Source organism: Vitis vinifera, chromosome 3 (genome assembly GCF_030704535.1).
Source record: "Vitis vinifera cultivar Pinot Noir 40024 chromosome 3, ASM3070453v1".
In the NCBI taxonomy this organism is placed as follows: domain Eukaryota; kingdom Viridiplantae; phylum Streptophyta; class Magnoliopsida; order Vitales; family Vitaceae; genus Vitis; species Vitis vinifera.
This window is the reverse complement of record NC_081807.1, coordinates 13,443,056-13,463,255: the sequence shown is the minus strand read 5'-3', so window position 1 is coordinate 13,463,255 and position 20,200 is coordinate 13,443,056. Positions and strand designations below refer to the sequence as shown.

The window sequence follows — 20,200 nt, the reverse complement described above, 5'->3', positions numbered from 1 at the left end:
ACGATAATCAGTAGACACTATTTTATTCACGAAGATGGGAGTAGCTGCTAGTATCTTTTCCATTACAACTAATTCAAACAAAGAGAAGAAAGGGAGAGGTTTCTTATTGTTGGGGATGTAGTTTTTCCTCCTTTTTCCTTACTTTTTTTTTTTTTTAATTGCCATATGACAGTTCCTCCCCATTTGTTTAAATTTAAAAAAAAATAAAATAAAAAATGCCTCTGTTTCCTATCTGTGAAAAAAAGGAGAAAATAGAAGTATTTAAAAAAAAAGGGAGAAGAAAACAGAGTTCAGAGGCATAAATGTTAGTTTAAGAAACTGGATATTCCAGGCATTCACCTATACCAAAAGCTCAATGTGGTCTGACTGTAAGTCATATATGCACTTTGCTTCAGAGAAAAAACTGGGGGTGATAAATTTTTAGGGTGTGGTGTTCATTAATATTATACATATAAAAACATCAAAAACTAGATTTTGAGATTTCAACTTCACAAAATATGATATCTGTTGAATATAATGTATTTATAGTATATTATCTTTCCTTGTTAATATAGGTCACATGTATGGTAGTTAGGACTCCTAGCCTTGTATATATATATATCTCTCAATTGTAAGTAGAGATTACATGAATGAGAATTAAGGTTTTTCTTCTTTCTCTCTCTCTCTCAACATGGTATCAGAGCCAAGGAAGAAAACCTAATTCTTTCCTGTTTCCCGTGTCATCAACTCCGGGAAACCTTCCGGTGACCGTGTTTCTTTCCGGTCACCTTCCCCATCTCCCAATACTTTCCGGTCAGTCGGATCGTCGTTAGAAACCACTCACCGCCGGCGAACTTTCCGGCGAACTTTCCTGGCGACCTATTTTTCCGACACCGACCATACCAGAAGGAGCGCCTGGAGGAGATCTCCAACTTTTGTGAAGGCACCGGCACCAAAAGAGCATCCACGTGCCGGCCACGCTCCATTTTTCGGCCGGCGGCTGCATCTCACGCGCTAGCGCGTGAGGGCGCGTGAGGCATTTTCCAGCGACGCGCCTCCTCCTCCAGCTTCACCTGACGCCGACCAGCCTCCCTACCTCCCTGGTTCTCCCATCCGAGCCCTGCACGTACCTCTTTTGGGGTTTTTTTGTCTCCGTCGGCCCTCCAAACAGTCTTTCCGGCGAAGCTCCGACTACTTTTTCTCCACTCCAATCCCTGCACGTGCCTTGGGAAGTGTTCTTCTACCTTTCTGGTGGTACCACGCCGCGATCTGAGGCCGTCTCCCTTTTTTGGTAGTGCCACGCCGCAATCTAAAGCCATATTAGGGCTCTCTTCGATCCAAACATACTTCATTCTCCAATAAGTGGATATGGCTACTAAAGCTTCCATTTTTTCCTCTGTCATATCTGGATCTCCTATGATTACTTTGGAGAAATTAGTTGGCAGTGAAAATTATCTTTCCTAGTCTGCCTCTTTTGAACTTTGGTTTATGGGTCAAGGATATGAGGATCACTTGATTACACAGGAGGCAGATATCCCTGAGGTTGACCGCGTACAGTGGAGGAAGATAGATGCACAGTTATGTAGTGTATTATGGCAATCGGTTGATCCCAAGATTCTTCTTCATCTTCGGGCCTACAAAACTTGTTTTAAATTTTGGACTCAGGCCAAAGGATTATACACGAATGATATTCAGCGTCTTTATAAGGTGGCTTCTGCTATTGTCCTTATCAGCCAACAGGACTTGGATCTATCTACTTATATTGGCCAGATTGCCTCTCTTAAGGAGGAGTTCTTGATTGTGATGCCTCTTACTCCTGATGTTGGGGTTCAACAAATACAGCTTGACAAGTTTTTCATGGTTCTTACTCTTATTGGCCTCCGTCCGGATCTTGAGCCTGTCCACGATCAGATTCTTGGTAGTTCATCAGTTCCGTCCTTGGATGATGTGTTTGCTCGCCTCCTCCGTATCCCCTCCACTCAGACTTTGCCATTTGATAGCACTTTAGATTCTTCTGTATTAGTTTCTCAAACTAGCTCTCGAGGAGGCCGCAGTGGTACCGAGGTAGAGGTCAACGTCCTCATTGCACCTATTGCAATAAACTTGGCCACACTCGCGATCGTTGCTATCAGTTACATGGACGGCCTCCTCGCACTGCCCATGTGGCCCAGTCCTCTGATTCTCCGCTGCCTCAGCCTCCGAGCTCTTCCGCATCTCAGGCTTCTGTTGCCTCTATTGCCCAGCCTGGTAATGCCTCTTCCTGCCTTACCCACACATCTTCTCTTGGACCCTGGATTCTAGATTCTGGAGCTTCTGATCACCTATCTGGTAATAAGGATCTTTTCTCCTCTATTACTACTACCTCTGCATTACCTACTGTTACCTTAGCTAATGGTTCTCAAACTGTGGCTAAAGGTATTGGTTTGACCCTTCCTCTGCCTTCTCTACCTCTCACTTTTGTCCTTTATACTCCTGAATGTCCTTTTAATCTCATTTCCATCAGCAAAATCACTCGTACTCTTAATTGCTCTATTACCTTTTCTGATAAATTTGTGACCTTGTAGGACCGGAGTACGGGGAAGACGATTGGCATAGGACGTGAGTCTCAAGGCCTCTATCACCTCACCTCGGATTCATCTCCTGCAGTTTGCATTTCCACTGATGCTCCTCTCCTCATTCACAATCGTCTAGGCCACCCTAGTCTCTCCAAGTTCCAGAAGATGGTCCCTCGTTTTTCCACTTTGTTGTCGCTTCCGTGTGAGTCATGTCAGCTTGGGAAACATACTCGTGTCTCGTTCCCAAAGCGTTTGAATAATCGGGCAAAGTCTCCTTTTGAGCTTGTCCACACTGATGTTTGGGGTCCTTGTCGGACTGCGTCTACTTTAGGATTTCAGTATTTTGTCACTTTCATTGATGACTATTCTCGATGTACTTGGTTATTTTTAATGAAAAATCGAGCTGAGTTATTCTCTATTTTCCAGAAATTTTATGTTGAAATCCAAACCTAGTTCAATATTTCTATTCGTGTGTTACGCAGTGACAATGCCAGGGAATATTTTTCAGCCCCATTTACTTCGTTTATGTCTCATCATGGGATTCTTCATCAGTCTTCTTGTGCTCATACTCCTCAACAAAATGGGGTAGTTGAACGCAAGAATCGACATCTTGTTGAGACAACTCGTACTCTCCTCTTCCATAGTAATGTTCTTTTTCGTTTTTGGGGGGACGCTGTTCTTACCGCTTGTTATTTGATTAATCATATGCCCTCCTCTATCTTACACGATCAGATTCCTCACTCCCTTCTCTTCCCTGACCAACCACTTTATTTCCTTCCTCCTCGTGTCTTTGGTTGTACTTGCTTTGTTCATATTCTCACTTCTGGACAGGACAAGCTTTCCGCCAAAGCCATGAAGTGCCTCTTCTTGGGATATTCCAAACTTCAAAAGGGTTATCGTTGTTATTCCCTTGAGACTCATCGATACTTTATCTCCGCTGATGTCACCTTCTTTGAGGACTCACCATTCTTTTCCACCACTTATGAGTCTCTTCCTGTTTCTGAAGTCTTGTCCATTCCCATTGTCTCCCCACCTGATGCTATGCCTCCTCGACCACTTCAGGTTTATCATCGTCGCCCTCGTGTCGTTGCTCCTCTCTCTTTTGCTGTGGCACCTGCTGACTCACTTCCTATCCCTTCGGCTTCACCTGCCCCGGCTCTACCTTCTCCTAATGACTTACCCATTGCTGTTCGGAAGGGTACTCGCTCTACTCGTAATCCTCATCCTATCTACAATTTTTTGAGTTATCATCGATTATCTTCACCCTATTCTGCTTTTGTTTCTGCTATATCCTCTGTTTCTCTTCCAAAGAGCACCCATGAAGCTCTTTCCCATCCAGGCTGGCGACAGGCAATGGTGGATGAAATGGCTGCTCTGCACTCTAATGGCACTTGGGATCTTGTTGTTTTACCCTCTGGTAAATCTACAGTTGGTTGTCGTTGGGTCTATGCAGTTAAGGTTGGTCCTGATGGTCAGGTTGATCGCCTTAAGGCCCGCTTAGTTGCTAAAGGCTATATTCAGGTTTATGGTTCTAATTATGGTGACACATTCTCCCCTGTTGCCAAGATTGCTTCTGTTCGCTTGCTTCTCTCCATGGATGCTATGTGTTCTTGGCCTCTTTATCAGTTGGATATTAAGAATGCCTTCCTTCATGGTGATCTTGCCGAGGAAGTTTATATGGAGCAACCTCCTGGTTTTGTTGCTCAGGGGGAGTCTAGTTTAGTGTGCAGGTTACGCTGTTCTCTATATGGCTTGAAACAATCTCCTCGAGCATGGTTTAGCCGTTTTAGTTCTGTTGTTCAAGATTTTGGCATGCTTCGCAGTACAGCAGACCATTCAGTTTTCTATCATCATAACTCCTTGGGGCAATGTATTTATCTGGTTGTTTATGTGGACGACATCGTCATTACAGGCAGTGATCAGGATGGTATTCAGAAACTAAAGCAACATCTTTTTACCCACTTTCAGACCAAAGACTTGGGGAAACTCAAGTATTTCTTGGGAATTGAGATAGCTCAATCCAGTTCTGGTGTGGTCCTTTCCTAAGGAAGTATGCTTTAGACATCCTGGAAGAAACCGGTATGTTAGACTGTAAACCGGTAGACACACCTATGGATCCGAATGTCAAACTTGTACCAGGACAGGGAGAGCCTTTAGGAGACCCCGGGAGATATTGACGGCTCGTAGGTAAATTGAACTATCTGACCATTACTCGTCCAGACATTTCTTTTCCTGTGAGTGTTGTTAGTCAATTCCTACAGTCACCATATGATAGCCATTGGGATGCCGTAATCCGCATTCTTCGATATATCAAAAGTACACCAGGCCAAGGTGTATTGTACGAGAACAGAGGTCATACTCAGGTTGTTGGTTACACAGATGCAGATTGGGCTGGCTCACCCACAGATAGACGTTCCACTTCAGGGTACTGTGTTTTTATTGGAGGTAATCTAATATATTGGAAGAGTAAGAAACAAGATGTAGTGGCCAGATCTAGCGCTGAAGCCGAGTATCGAGCTATGGCTTTGGCAACATGTGAACTCATATGGTTGAGACATCTTTTTCGGGAGTTGAGATTTGGAAAGGATGAACAGATGAAACTCATCTGTGATAACCAGGCCGCATTACATATTGCATCCAATCCAGTCTTTCATGAAAGGACCAAGCATATTGAAGTTGACTGTCATTTCATTAGAGAGAAGATCGCATCAGGATGTGTTGTTATAAGTTTTGTTAATTCAAATGATCAACTAGCAGACATCTTCACTAAATCTCTCAGAGGTCCTAGGATTAAATATATTTGTAACAAGCTTGGTGCATATGACGTATATGCTCCAGCTTGAGGGGGAGTGTTGAATATAATGTATTTATAGTATATTATCTTTCCTTGTTAATATAGGTCACATGTATGGTAGTTAGGACTCCTAGCCTTGTATATATATATATCTCTCAATTGTAAGTAGAGATTACATGAATGAGAATTAAGGTTTTTCTTCTTTCTCTCTCTCTCTCAACAATATCTTAATATATAGATTCTTCATAATATCTACAAAATTGATTTAGCTATAATTTTTAGTTTCAAGTAGATGTATGTATGGTTGATATTTATATGCCACTTTCAAAGTTCTAACCTTACTAAGTTCATTGGTCCCTCCCTTTAAGGGGAAAAATTCCAAAAGAAGATGTAATATATCAAGCAAAGTTTTTATTCACCATCACATTTAAGGTGACGATGAAAATTATTCAAATAACAACTGCCAGTATTCATTACAAGAATATGTTTACTCATGTTTGAAATTTTCATTGGAATGTATCACATTTTTCCTGGAGGATTATTTCATCTCTCTTCCATTTTATCATAAATTCTAACTATAAATTAAATTTTATACCATTAATGTAATTTTTTTTAAAAAATTTAATTTTCCTTAAAAAATACTAAAAATAGTCAAAGGTGCATATATATAGTTGTATCATGTATCAAATCACGTATCCTTAAATACAGTTAACATAAGATTGTAATAGTGATACTATCATTTTTCATTTTACACAAAATTGGCATCCTATTGGTTATGGTATTGTGTATTTTAAGTTTTTAACAACTATTTATTTATTCTCCTTTGGTTTCTAATAGTCAAATTACTAATCTGATGCACAGGATTTGCTGGAAACTGCTGTAGCTCTAGTTGATCATTTACCTGTACCAGTGGATAATTCGTCTATCAACCCTGATGAGCAGGTAACCCTAGATAGGGGAACAGTTAATTCAAATGACACAGGTAAATTAGGTACACATTATTGTTAAGGAATTTGTGAGCAAGAACTCATGAGAAAATGTTTGCCCTTGCCTATATGTTCTAAAAAATGTATTTAAAAAAAAAGCCAAATTGGTGTAAAGTCAATCAAGCTAATTGCTTCTTTCTGTACCAATAAGGAAACAATTGCATTTCTCTACAACTAATAAAGGTATACGATATGGCTCTTGAGGTCTTAGTCGAGTTGTAAAGGGCTTAGAGGGGTTTGTGGGCAGTTCAGGTTCAAGTCCTAATGAGGAAAAAAATTGTATATATATATGCATTGTGTGATAAGTATTCAATCAGAGATCTCAGAGGACTATATAGACACTCCCACCTTTGGCACATCATGTTGAATCTTATTAGGGTTGGACTGCTCTCTTGGCTTATAGCTCAGGCAATTTTATGGTTGTTGAGATTATAAGAGCAATTATACAAAATGTCATAGGAACACTATTGGAGAGATTGTACGAAAGATTGTCGGAGAAATTGTGGGAATATGTTAGATTTCTTCCTTTTCTTTTACTATTATAGGCTAAAAACACCCTTGTAACTTTATTCAGAATTTGCAAAAAATATGAGGTGAATTCCCTTCTTTTTAGTATTCTCTTTTCAATATGGTATTTAGAGTATAGTTGTTCTAAAGCCACCATCTCTCCTTGATAACTATCCAAACTCTCCTTACATTGTTGCTATCTTTTTACATTTTTTTCCCCTTAATCTCAGTCTCATCAGATCTTAAAACTTGATTTCATTCTCATATAATATGGGTAAAAACATGCCAATCAAAAAGTCACTCTATCTAGTGTCAAATTAAATGCGCCTAACTATCATCTATGGTCTCCGGCAATAAAAGTTTTCTTGAAGGCATGTAGTAAAATTTTTCATTCAGTCATCTAAAGATACAAATGTAAAGTTCATTGATGCTTAGACAAAGAGAGTGCACCAGTCGTAACTTGACTTGGAAATAGTATAACCAATGGTGTTTAATAGGGGTGTCATATGTCTTAGTTCTACTAAAGATAGTTGGAATTCATTGGCTTAAATGTATTCTTCTCTCGTATTTATGAACTCTATAAAAACTTATTGTCTTTCCAAAAAAGTGATAGATTAGTTCAATAATATTACTCAAAATTAAAGGGCATGTGAAAAGATGTTTATTTGCCCTTGACTTCAGATTTAGAGATTCAAAAGCACCAGTAAGAACAATTTTGCATGGCCAAATTCATCATTGGTCGTCAACAAGGGCTTGAACCTATACACTCATAGATTCTTTCCAATGAAAAGTGCCCATTGTTGGAGACACTTTTACCAAAGTTTACCATGTCATCCTAAATCTACCACACGAGACAAATCTGATACATCAACTCTTAGTACTCTTGTTAGTTGCCAAATTCTTGCATGTGGAGGTCATGGAGGACATGGAGGTTGTACAATTGTAGTGGCTAAAGGGGTTATGCCATCAACCAATGCACTTACTATGTCCAAAGCAACCATATTGTGGACTTCTATTTCATGGTACACCTACATGGACTAATCAGGCTACTGTTGAGGGGGAGATACTTGTGACTATTGTTGAGTAGCTAGTTACACTTTCAAAATCAGAATATGATTATCTTGTCAAACATTCTATTCTTTCATCTACCTCCATTGCCACTATGGGTAATTTAGGTAATACTTCATTTTTCAACCAACTTTGGAATTATAAATTTTAGGGCATTTGATCGAGACAGGATTTTTTTCCTTCTTTCCAATCTTTATCATCCTTTGTGACTATTGTGAGCAGGTATAAATCTCCTATTCATGGGATTTTACACTTTCATCTAATTTTATATATCCCTAATTTCCTTCTAAAACTTTTTTGGCCTATTAACAAACTTGTTCCTCACTTGAGCTGTTCAATCATATTTTATCATTTACGTTGAATCTTTCAGGATTTAAAGGCAAAGAGGGTGATTGGTGGGAATTTGATAAGGGTGAACTCAACTACTTTAAGTTGTTCTACAAGTCCTTAACTCTCCATACTATCGTCTCCCCATACTAGTGACACTTTAGTCTTGGTTGCTTTTCCTTTGCTAGCCCTATCGATTACTTCATACTTATGTTCCTTTACACTCTTAAATTGTGAAAGTTGTGAGCTCAGTAAACATCATAGAGCTACTTTTGAATTGTACTCAGTTGAGCTACGTTTACATCCTTTTGATTTGGTCAAGTTTGATATTTGGGGTCTAGCTAGAACTATTGTCTTATTTGTCTATTGTTATTTCATTTTATTTATGGATGATTTTTTTTTTTATATGACTTGGTTGTATGCCCTCAAAACACAGAACTCAAGCATTTGATGTTTTTGAATCTTTTTATGTTGAAAATACCACTCAATTAAATGTTAAATTAAAAATTATTAGGCTTGACTATGCCCTTGAATATGAATATTCTCACTTTTGGTGCCTTCCTTGAGTCAAGGGTTATTGTTAACAAAAAATTGTGTGATGATACACCTCAACAAAATGGAATTACTAAAAGAAAGATCGATCTTATTCTTGTTGTTGTTGTGCTTAATGTTTCAAATGAATGTGTCAAAATTTTTTGGGGAGATGTTCTTCGATCAGCTTTCTATTGAATAGAATGTCTTTTCAAGTTCTTCATGATAAGTTTCCATTTTAGATATTGTGTCATGACCAAGAACTTTTCCTTTTTCTTCTTAAGAGTTTTTAAGAGTATCCATTTTGTTCATAAATTGAGTTAAAATCACGACAAACTTTGATGTTTTGACCCCACAAATGCATATTTCTTGAGTATTCTTGAATGTGATGCTATGGTTCTACTTTGTGAAAACAGTGTTAAGTTGATGTATCCTTTTTTTAAGGATCTACCTTATTATTCTAAGGCAGGAAGTAAATTGTCTAAGCCTCTTATTTTAGAATTAGTTCATCCTACGCAAATTGTCAGCATTTCATCTTATGAGAAGTTTTATGTTCACAAATGAAACAACATTCTTCTCTAAAAGCAAGGAATGCCCCTTGTCACCTCCAGAAGTCCTTGTAGAGTCTTTAATTCTGCTTCTAATCTTCCCATTGTTTGTGGTAAACGTACATACATTTGTACTAAACATCATGGTCTCTTATTGTTGAATTACCAATTTTCCTAGATGCTTAATCTTGTAGGATTTGGACCCACAATGTGTATCATGCACTCTAACACTTATGATCGTTTGTCTCCCTTTTTTAAAGCCTTCTCTATATCGCTTTCTTCTATTACTTTTCCTAAATCTTACGATGAAGCTCTTTTTCATTCTGGCTAGAGGTGAACAATAGAAGTGGAAATGCATGCTTTAGAGTGCAATCACACCTAAGATCTTGCTCCTAAGCCTATTGATGCTCAAGTTGTTAGTTGTCATTGGCTCTTTACCACAAAGCACAACCCTAATGAGATAGTTGATAAATTGAAGACTTGATTGGTGGTTGAAGGATTTAGGTGGTGGTTGTTTTTTTTACTTAATTCTAAATAGAACTTAAAACTAAATAGTGCTTAATAGTGTTAAATATTAAGTTGTTTGTTTTTGTAACATTTTATTTCTATTAAACATTAAAAAGTAAAGAAAAACCAACATGTTGCTTTTTCCATTTAGAAAAAGCCAAATATTTTGGCTTTTTTTATTTAGCAAAAAATTTGTAATAAGTAGTGAAAAAATAGAAAAACAACTGAAAGCAAATTGCTTTAAGCAAAAAGCTAAAAAAACAAACACCCTCTTAGTCTAAGGCTTTTTCTTTTGTAGCTAAATTGAATTCTATGCAAGCTATTGTAACTATAGCAGCAAATCTAGATTGCCCCTTGGCCAACTTGATGTAAAAAAAAATGTTTTCTTTCATGGAGACTTAAATGAAATAGTGTTTATGGTTTAGCCACCTAGGTTTAAGTCCAATGGGGAGTATATTTGTTAACTAAAGCAGTCTATTTGGACATGAACAATCCCCTTTTGCATGGTTTGAAAAATTCAGCAAAGTGGTAGTATCTCATGACATGACCAGAAGTGAAGCTGATAATTCATTGTTTGTTAAAGGAACAAAACATGACACTGTAATTATCATTGTTGTGTAGATGATGTTGTTATCACTTGAAGTCATTGGAAGGGGATTAATAATTTGATTCATCATCTTACCACCAATTTCACACTAAATATCTCAGTAAGCTTTGTTATTTTCTTGTCTCGAAGGTTTTTACTTGCCTCAAAAGGAAGTACACTCTTAATATTTCAAGAGATACAAGTTATCTTGGTGTGAAACCTCTTACTATACCTATAGAGACCAATCAAAAGTTGATCAATGATGATGAGTTAGTGGATGATCCTAGATTGTATAGGAGACTACTGAGAAAGTTAATTTATTTAATTATTACTTGCCAAATATCTCTTACGTAGTCAGTGTTGTAAGCCAAATAATGATCACTCCACAGGTTTCTCACTTGAATGCAATCAAACGGATTTTGAAATATATGAAGGGAACTCATAGTCATGGCTTTCTCTATCAATCCTTCGGACATTTTCGCATTGAAGGATATGCTTACTTTGATTGGGCAGGATCTCCTCATGATAGGAAATCAACAATTGGTTATTGCATTTTTCTTGTAGGTAATCTCATAACCTAGAGTAAGAAACAATTAGTTGTGACTCCTTCTAGTGAACAGGTGAGTATGAAAACCTTGTTGAAAAACACAGTACTTGAATTGACTTTGTTGAAAACCTTTTGCAAGAAAATTGGCATACCATAATTAAATCCAACTCTATTGAAACAATCAAGCAGTCCTTCATATGGCTAGCAATCCTATTTTTTATGAAAGGACAAAAAATACATCAAGTTAGATTGTTAATTTGCTCAAAAGTGGAGTCAAAAGAAATTGTCATTTTATTTGTATGATCTAAGAATCAACTGGTGGACATCTTCACTAAAGCTGTTTCGAAAGCAACTCTTGACTCTTGCTGTGATAAGGTGGGAACTGTTAATATCTACATTTCATCTTAGGAATAGTGCTGAGATCATAGGAGCAATTGTAGGAGTTACTAAGAAAAGATTGATAAAGAGATTGTAGGAAAAATTGTGGAAATATTCTAGTTTTATTTCCTTTTCTTTTACTGTTATAGACTTGTAAATACCCTTATAACTTTATTCAAAATATACAGAAATATGAAATGAATTCTCCTTTTTCCAACGCTTTCTTTTCAACAATGCTGGCAGACTTGCTATGATGGAGCCTTAATGCTGAAATTTTATATGGGAACTGCACTCATCATAGTCTGTTAGGTTAGACTTTTGTCTGTGACGAATTGTTTCTTGAAGCTAGGTGGTATTTATCCTTTTTATTTTGTTTTAAATTGTTCCCTTGTGAAGACACCTCCTTAATGATTTTGTTTCTTATGGAAGAACACATACATAGGCACATGTGGTGGGTTCACATTCCTCAAAAGAATAATGAGAAAAAATCTTGCTGCAAATGTAAAAGAGTAGTTGCTTTGGTTTTTTGAAGATCTTTATTCTATTGTTGTTTATTAAATTATCTTTGAAATGGCGGCTTACCTGTCCTGTAGTTTTGGGAGGATGATCTCCAATTTTACATAAGCTGCAAGAATCTGGTATAAAGCTTTCTTATTGAAAAACTTTTGCTTTTTATGTCGCCATATATTGGGACTTGCAGGAGAATACAGAAGTGCTTGCCAATGTTTCAGGGACAGATTTTGAGATTCCTACGAACTTTGACGAGCAGGTATTAGTTTTTTAGTATTGTGACCTCAAGCTTATGAGAGACTAGCTGTATACTTAATTTGGGTTTCAAAAGCTTTAAATTTAGGTTACTCTCAAAAGTTCATGAATACCAACTTACAGGTTGACGTTGGTGATTCCAACATGGCAACTGACTGGCCTGAGAATTGAGATCATACCATGTGCTCATGACATTGGACTCTTTTTAAGTGCATGGTCTTGTCTGACCTGGACAAAGATGCAATTTACATTTATGGAGATGATATATGTTGATAGAGCGAATTTTCTTGCTTATAAGTTTCTGGACATCCATCTTAGAACTTCATTCAATTTATATATTATGATCAGTTTTACATGTGGTTTTCTTGGCTTTTCTCGGCTTTTCTATCCTTATCATCCATTTTTTTTTGGCTGGATTCTGTTGATAACATTGGTTGGCATTTTGATCATGTAATTCACCTACTTGAAAGGATTCTCTCATGAGAGCTCTCATAGGTGGTCAATAATTGCCTGTAAGGTTTTGCTGGAGCTCTTCCATGAGAAGCGAGAGGGGCATTATAGAGTTCTCTTCTTCATCATTATCTCAAAATTAAATTCTTCTGAAATAACATCACACTTCTGGAGCCTTCCTCTTCTAACAATCTTTGTTTTGATGAAGCCAAATGTAAGTATCCCCTTTGTTTTATGTTCTTGGAAATATACATATTTTCTCTGTCTAGAGTACATTGTGATTGAATTTTGGGGAGAAAATCAACAGAGTTTTTATTTTCCTTGTGCAAATGCTGAATGCCCCAAGATTTTGGTTTAGGTTTGAAATCGAGAAAAAAAAACTCTGAATGTATGATTATTAGTGTTAAAAGAAAAAAGAATAGTGGAAAAGAAAAAATGCAATTTTGTTGAACTTTGATTTAATAGGAAAGAAATAAAAGGAAAAATGTGATCTTCATTACTTGTTGGAGGTTGGGCGTTGGGGGTTTTGACTGATGAGTTTGATGGCAGCCATTTTTCCTCCTTTGAACCTTTCTTTTCATGCACTAGGTGGTATTATTGATGTGGAAGCAAACCCATTCTTCAAGATCATAGGTAGTCTCTCGAGTGGATCGAAGTCAGCCTTAGCCTCGTTTGGGCAGCTGTTATATTGTTTGCATTGCATCTAGATTTGATCATGTTATCAGAATTCCCAGTTTCATAGAAAGAAATACCAAAGCAAAGCCATTTTCTTACAGTTAGCTGATACTTGTTAGAATCACAAGTGGGTCATCTTTAAGGTGTTTTTGGTTGATTGAGAAATTACCCTCAAAATTTATAATAATTAGCCAATGTTGTGATGACCCAAACCCGAAGGTTAGGACACCACAATCATTTCACATGTGAAATCCAAAGGCTTAATATGAAAGTGACCCAACAAGCTGAAATAACTAGTAGCATGCTAATCATAAAACCTATCTAAAGTCCTTACTAGAAAATTTGTCTTCCCATACAAAATTTTAATAGTCAAATTTATGACCGTTCTCCCAAAAAGTAGTAAATATAAACTACTAATATTCAAATAAACTAGTTTTATAACTAAAAATAGAAGGACTTTTTGAATCCTTCCTACCCATGTCGTTCCTTCTTACCCGTGTTACTCCCTAGAATCAAGTATGCTTGAAAACATTTTAAACAAGTAGTGAGTTCAAAAGCCCAATAAAGGGTGGAGATCAAGTGCATTTATTTTTCAAATATGAAATGGGGAATGTTTGTAATATGATTATAATCATATGAAATAAGCTTGTATTTCATGTGTTATTTTCATGAAAGTATCAAATCAAATATTTTTGATAGACATGCATATATCCTAATAATTTTTGGTTGTTAGTTGAATGTCCATGGTAGTGAGACTTTCAAAAATGTCTATTTTAGTGGGGCTTATAAAAATGGTTAGCCTTAGATGTTCCTTATTTGTTAACGGGTAAAACTTGAACCATTTTAATGATATACCATAGGTCAATAACTATCCTATTGATTAGGTTTTTAGTTCATTATTATCCCCACCAAGGGTAATAAAGATCAACATCTTTTACTTTTTTATTAGGGTTAGATAACAAGAATGAACATGTAAGATAAAATATAGTCAAATAAAAAATGATTCCCAATTTCAATACTTCAAACTTATTTATAAACATTTTTCAAAATTTACAAAACAATATATATATATATATATATACTTGATCATTTATAACCAAAAAAACATATTTTTTAAAAATCCCCTAACCTAAGTTTGATAATCCCAAAGGAATAAAGTTATAGAAATTTCCTATGAGTCACATGAGAGATTTAAAGGAATCCTTTAGACTAATGTACTAATAAATTTTATACTCTAAGAAGTATACATTTATTTATTATTGAACCTTATATCAAAATTAGATATATTAATTCGTTTAGGAAAATATCCAATTTCCATTACTTCTGTTAACTTGTTTTCCTAAAAATTACTCAAATTTCTTTCCTATGGAATCTTATTCCAATATTTTTTTGGCATCCAACCATCCAAATGATTTATTGAACCTTTTATTGAGATTAATTCTTCTATACCTCAAATATGAAATCTCCATAAATGAAAACTTATTATGCATGGAGACTGCATAGGTGCTTATGCCAACATCCCTTATGCTCAAAACCATGTAAAAAACACTTCTACAACCTACAAGGCTTTAAAAATATACCCATTATTCCCAAACAACATCATATCATGTTTTTTTTTCAACCCTAAAACACATTTATAAAAATTTTCATAACCAAATTGTACTATTATCAAGTTTTCCCACAACAATCCTATTATCTCCATGTGCAATGTGCTATGAATTTCCCTACAATAACAAAATATCAAAGGGCATGATATTTGATCTTACGACCACTTTTTTTTTTTGTTTTTTTGTACTTCCTCAAAAAAAAAAAAAAGTACATATCAATAAGATATTTCAACCATATTCAAACTTTCATTTTAGGGTTAACTTATTCTCAAATCTTTATCAAAATAACTTTAGGTTTCAAATTTCTGAATTCTAGATTCGCCTAAACACCTATTTATTTATTCACATGCTTTTCTATTAATTTTTTTTTCTTTGTTAAACCAAAAAAACAATTGTATTCTAAAAAGAAGGAATATATTTTGGAATAAAAATTTTACCTTGAAGTTTTCTTTGAAAAAAGAAAAATAACTTCTCTTCACCTTGGATTTGAAATTCCAACCTTTCTAACCTTCGTTTTCTACAGCGTGGGAAAGTGTATTTAAAATGTTTTAGGATGTGTTTAGAATGCATTTTAGGGTTTTTATATTATTATTTTGTTCTTTTGAAAAGAGAAAAATAACCTCTCTTAACCTTGGATTTGAAATTCCAACCTCACTGACTTTCATTCTCTATAGCATGTGAAATTGTATTTAGAACGTTTTAGGATGTGTTTAGAACGTGTTTTAGGGTTTTTATATATATATTTTTTTCTTTTGGCCTACAACTTAAAATTTAAGCCATGGGGATTTAAACCACCACCACCACCACCATCATGATTATTTTCTTTTGGTTTATAGCCCAAAATTTAAGCATATAAGGATTTAAATGACCCTGAGATTAAAAATTATGTATTTCTATTCTCTCTTTTTGGAAATCATGTCACATTTTGGAAGAAACTTACCTTTTCTTTTTTTGTTCTTGGTTAAAGGAAAGAAAGAAGGTGCTTTTTGGTTCTTGTTGAAGACAATAAAGTTTTTCAAGAGTAGTTACGGTTGTAGATTCTTTAGGAGGAAATTTGTTATCAATTGGTGTGCAATCCTTGCGGGCAAGATGACAATCATTTGGTAAGGGAGGAAATCAAATTTGATATTTTAAAATATTTTTGAGTTCCTAAATTTTCTTTCTTTCTTATTTAAAAAGCATAAAGGCGCTAAAATGATGAGATAGTAATACTACTAAACAATGACAACTGTGATTATGTTAAGTTCCAAACAATAAATTGGAAAATTTTAGACAATATAAAGATAGATAACAAAGAACAATATAGGTTGCTAAGGATGGCTCTTTATTATTTCTATATATATCGAGAGATTATTACATTAGGATTTGCATACCCATGAAATCTATCATATACAAGCACTTGCCATATAAAATTAGAAATCACTTGCTATATATAATTAGAGAGTACTTATTTAAGAGAACAAATAGAGGCTTTGTCTTGAGGCCTTGCAATTGTAGGCATTTAGCTTTTGGTTGAATACACAAATTGTTGTGTTGGAGATGATGATTGAGTTTCAAGCTTTTAGCCCTAATAGGCTCTTACAAGTGTAAGGGGGACTAAATCACACCAAGTTTTGAGCTTAGATGTTGCAAACTAGACACACTGAATACCTTGGCAAAGCCATTTGCAAGTTGATCACAAATACTATTAAATAAACCATCCATCTCCAAGTGCTTCTTTCTTGCGTGGACTATCGAATTAGTTGCCAATCATCCAACACTCATATATTAGGGCACCATATCAAAGGAGAAGTTACCAAAGGGAACTTCAATTCTTTCAACTAGGATTACGAGCATGTCACTTAGCTGTTGATGGAGGGCAAGTGCTCTATGCTCAAATTTGATGCTAGACTTGGCCACTAAATGTTTTTTGGATAACCAAGATACCAAAGAATCTCCTAAAAACACACAATAGCCACTTATTGATTTGCAAGCACTGTATAAGAAACCCTAAAAAAGCAACTATCTAATAAGGCTACACCCAAAGGGTGGTGAATAGGTGTTTTTAACCTTATTAGCCTAAAAATTGAATTTTCATAACCCAATTAATTCCTTAGAGTATAGTGATGATTAAAACCATTCAACACATGAGAAACAATATTTTTTACATGAAAAACTTCCACACAAAGTGCAAAGATAAGAAACCGTAGGGTTCGAGACCTCGAATCAACAATCCACTATATGAGAAAGTAGTATAGAGAATTACCTTGTAGATACTACCCTTATACTACTCTCCAAAACCTATACTATAATCCATGTTCGTGATGCAATACATCTTGTGCTTCAATAATCTTGCCTTAACACATGAGGGGATGTGGGACTCTTTCATAACCCAGTAGAAGTATGAAAGCTTCTTTGAGAGTTTTTGGAATGGGAAGGCAAACTAGGTTTTCTAAACATGTGCATCAAACTCAAAAATCTATTTAGGTAGGGTACATATAGGCCTAATGGTCTTAGAGGATTGGATATGGAATAACCCTAAAAATAAAATCTTAAATTTTCAAAAAACGTGGTTGCTAGAATCTAGGAGATCCTAGTGCGAGCGCTCAAGCACACTTATAGCGCTTGAGTGCTTGGACCAAAGCTTGAGCGCTTGTGCATTTTTAAACATCTTTTTTCAAAATTTTAAAATCATGATCAAAATCCATACATTTTCAAACCTAGTTTACCTTTTCTCAAACCTTTCCAAACTTACCTATGACATCCCGGTTAATCAATCAGCAACCTCGAGACCTCAATGGAGAGTAAACAATCTAGTAATATCCCATACCAGAATTAAAGGAACAAAATTGTCAATCTTAAACTACATAGCTATCCATTTCCCTATTTGACTATTTTTTACCAAACAAAGATTACATGAACCTCTCAACACTATCAAAATGGAGTTTACAAATCTCTCAATAACGTTTGTCTAATAGTTCTTGAGATTTATAATGTTCAAAGGATAATACATGAGTCCAATAATGTGAAATATCCTAGTACTTGTAACCTACACACACACCACAACACATCTAAGGAAAAGCAGTGTGTGGGAAAATATATAAGCAATGTGTCGAAGTTTTAGGAAGTAGTTAGGATGTTTTATTTTTTTGTTAAATAAAATATGAAGTTAGTAATTTAGATTGTAGTAAGGGGGTTTCCTATTTTTATGTTGTAGTTCGATTTCCTATTTTATAGCTAAATTGGTTATAAAGTTGGTAACTAGTTTATGATATATGTCTATGTACTCATACTTTATGAGATTCAAGAAGAACAATTACTTTTCTTCTCAGAAATTACATTGCTTCAAAGCCTCGTGCTCTTAATCCATTTTTTTTCTCATGACAAAAACGAAAATGATTGGCACAAGAAGAAACTTTACTGCTCCTGCATATTCATCCGAGGACATCCAATTTGTTGCTTCAACATCGAAAGATGACTCTTTCTCCCAAAATTTCAACTTGCAACTCATGGTTCACAAGCTCAATGGGAAGAACTATCTTCAATGGGCATAATATGTGAAATTGACGATTGATGGAAGAAGGGAAATTAGGGCATTTGACAGGTGAAGTGATAGAACTTGCAACAAATGATCCATCCTTGAATGGTTATATGAAAATTCCCTTGTCATTACGTGGCTCATCAATTCTATGGAGTCAACAATTGGGAAGCCTCATTTTTTTTACCAACAACCAAGGATGTTTGGGAGGCTATGTGAGACTATTATTCAGATTTAGAGAATTCATCTCAAATCTTTGATTTGAAGACACAACTCTATTATCCAAACGGGGTGAATGTGGCGTTACCATCGATTACAACGAGATGGTGACTTTATGGCAAGAATTGGACCAGTGTTATGATGATGTTTAGGAAAATTCCAATGATTATGCTCACCATAAGAAGAGAGAAGAGAATGATCGGGTTGACATGTTCCTCGCTACTCTTAATCAAAATCTGGATGAAGTTAGGGGACAAATTCTAGGCTGAAAACCACTATCCTCCATTCGTGAAGTTTTCTCTGAAGTCAAGCGTGATGAGTCCCAAAGGAGAATTATGTTGGGAAATCCAAAGCCTAGTTCAAGCTAGGAACCTAAGGGCTTAGCCCTTATATCAAAAGGGTTTGACTCAAAGGGAGATAAGCGGAAGAAGCCATGGTGTGAGCATTGTAAAAAAACCATGGCATACAAAGGAGACTTGTTGGAAGCTTCACGATAAACCACCGAATTGGAAGAGAAAATCTTGTAGAGATGGATGTGCTTTTCAAGCCATAACCGAGGAATTTTTGGAGCACCAAATTATTTCGAAAACAATCTTGTTCACAAAGAAGCAATGAAAGCACTTATACAAACGTTTTCAATCTCCAAAATTGCCTATAAACCCATTTTGTTCTTTGGCTTAATAAGATAATTATCTCACTACTACATTTTTTAGTGTCATCCTGAATTCAGTAAATTCTTTAATCATTGATTCTAGAGCAATTGATCACATGACAAGTTACTTGAAACTATTTTCCTCTTCTAGTCCTTGTGCATGCAATAAAAAAAAAAAAGTCAAAATTGCAGATGGTTCCCTCTTTGTCATCGCCGAAATAGGATATGTCCAACTCTTTCCTTCCTTAATACTTCATAATGTGCTTCATGTTTCTAACCTACCTTGCAATGTACCGTCCATCAATAAAATAACTTTTGATCATAAGTGTCATGCTAATTTTTATCCTTTATATTGCGAGTTTCATAATTGAGTGCGAGGAGGATGATTGGCAGTGCTAGAGAGTGTGCTAGACTTTACTTTTTTGAATATGGAACCAACTTAAGAAAACAAGACCAATGTACTTGTTTCAATTTTGTTTCTAAGGATAGTGAAATAATGGTATGGCATTATAGGCTAGGCCATCCAAGTTTTCAATATTTAAAGTACTTGTTTCCAAATTTTTTCCAAAATAAAATTCCATTTTTTTTCAATGCAAGATTTGTCAATTATCTAAACATCATCGTGCATTTTTTTTCTCTGCAACCTTACAAGGCTTCTAAACCATTCACTATGATTCATAGTGGTGTTTGGGGACCTTGTCGGGTTTCTACAAATGCTAGAAAAAAATGGTTTGTTACATTTATTGATGATCATACTTTATTAACTTGGGTTTATTTGATGAAAGAAAATTGAGGTGGAAACAATTTTCAAAAATTTTTACATCATGGTGCAAACATGGGTTCATGAAAAATTTAGATTTTTAGGAGTGATAATGGCAAGCAGTATTTTAAAAAAAATTTGGGAAGTTTTTTCTTGGAAACAGGAATTGTTCATCTAAGCTCTTGCAATAATACTCCTCAACAAAATGGGTTAGATGAAAGAAAAAACAAACACCTATTAGA

At 35.5% G+C, this 20,200-nt stretch overlaps 1 protein-coding gene across 6 annotated transcripts in view; it reads left to right on the top strand.

Moving 5' to 3' along the window:
- LOC100243813 (GATA transcription factor 19) overlaps positions 1 to 12,433 on the top strand; it is a 46,278-nt gene extending 33,845 nt beyond the window's left edge. For 5 of the 6 annotated variants that reach the window (XM_059736020.1, XM_059736019.1, XM_059736018.1 and 2 more), the window contains 3 exons: positions 6,190 to 6,270; positions 12,014 to 12,082; positions 12,202 to 12,433. In XM_059736020.1, the coding sequence (XP_059592003.1) occupies positions 6,190 to 6,270; positions 12,014 to 12,082; positions 12,202 to 12,249 (198 nt within the window). In that variant the 3' untranslated portion in view covers positions 12,250 to 12,433. The other variant, XM_059736017.1, reaches the window with a different exon arrangement.
- Positions 12,434 to 20,200: the final 7,767 nt, after the last annotated feature.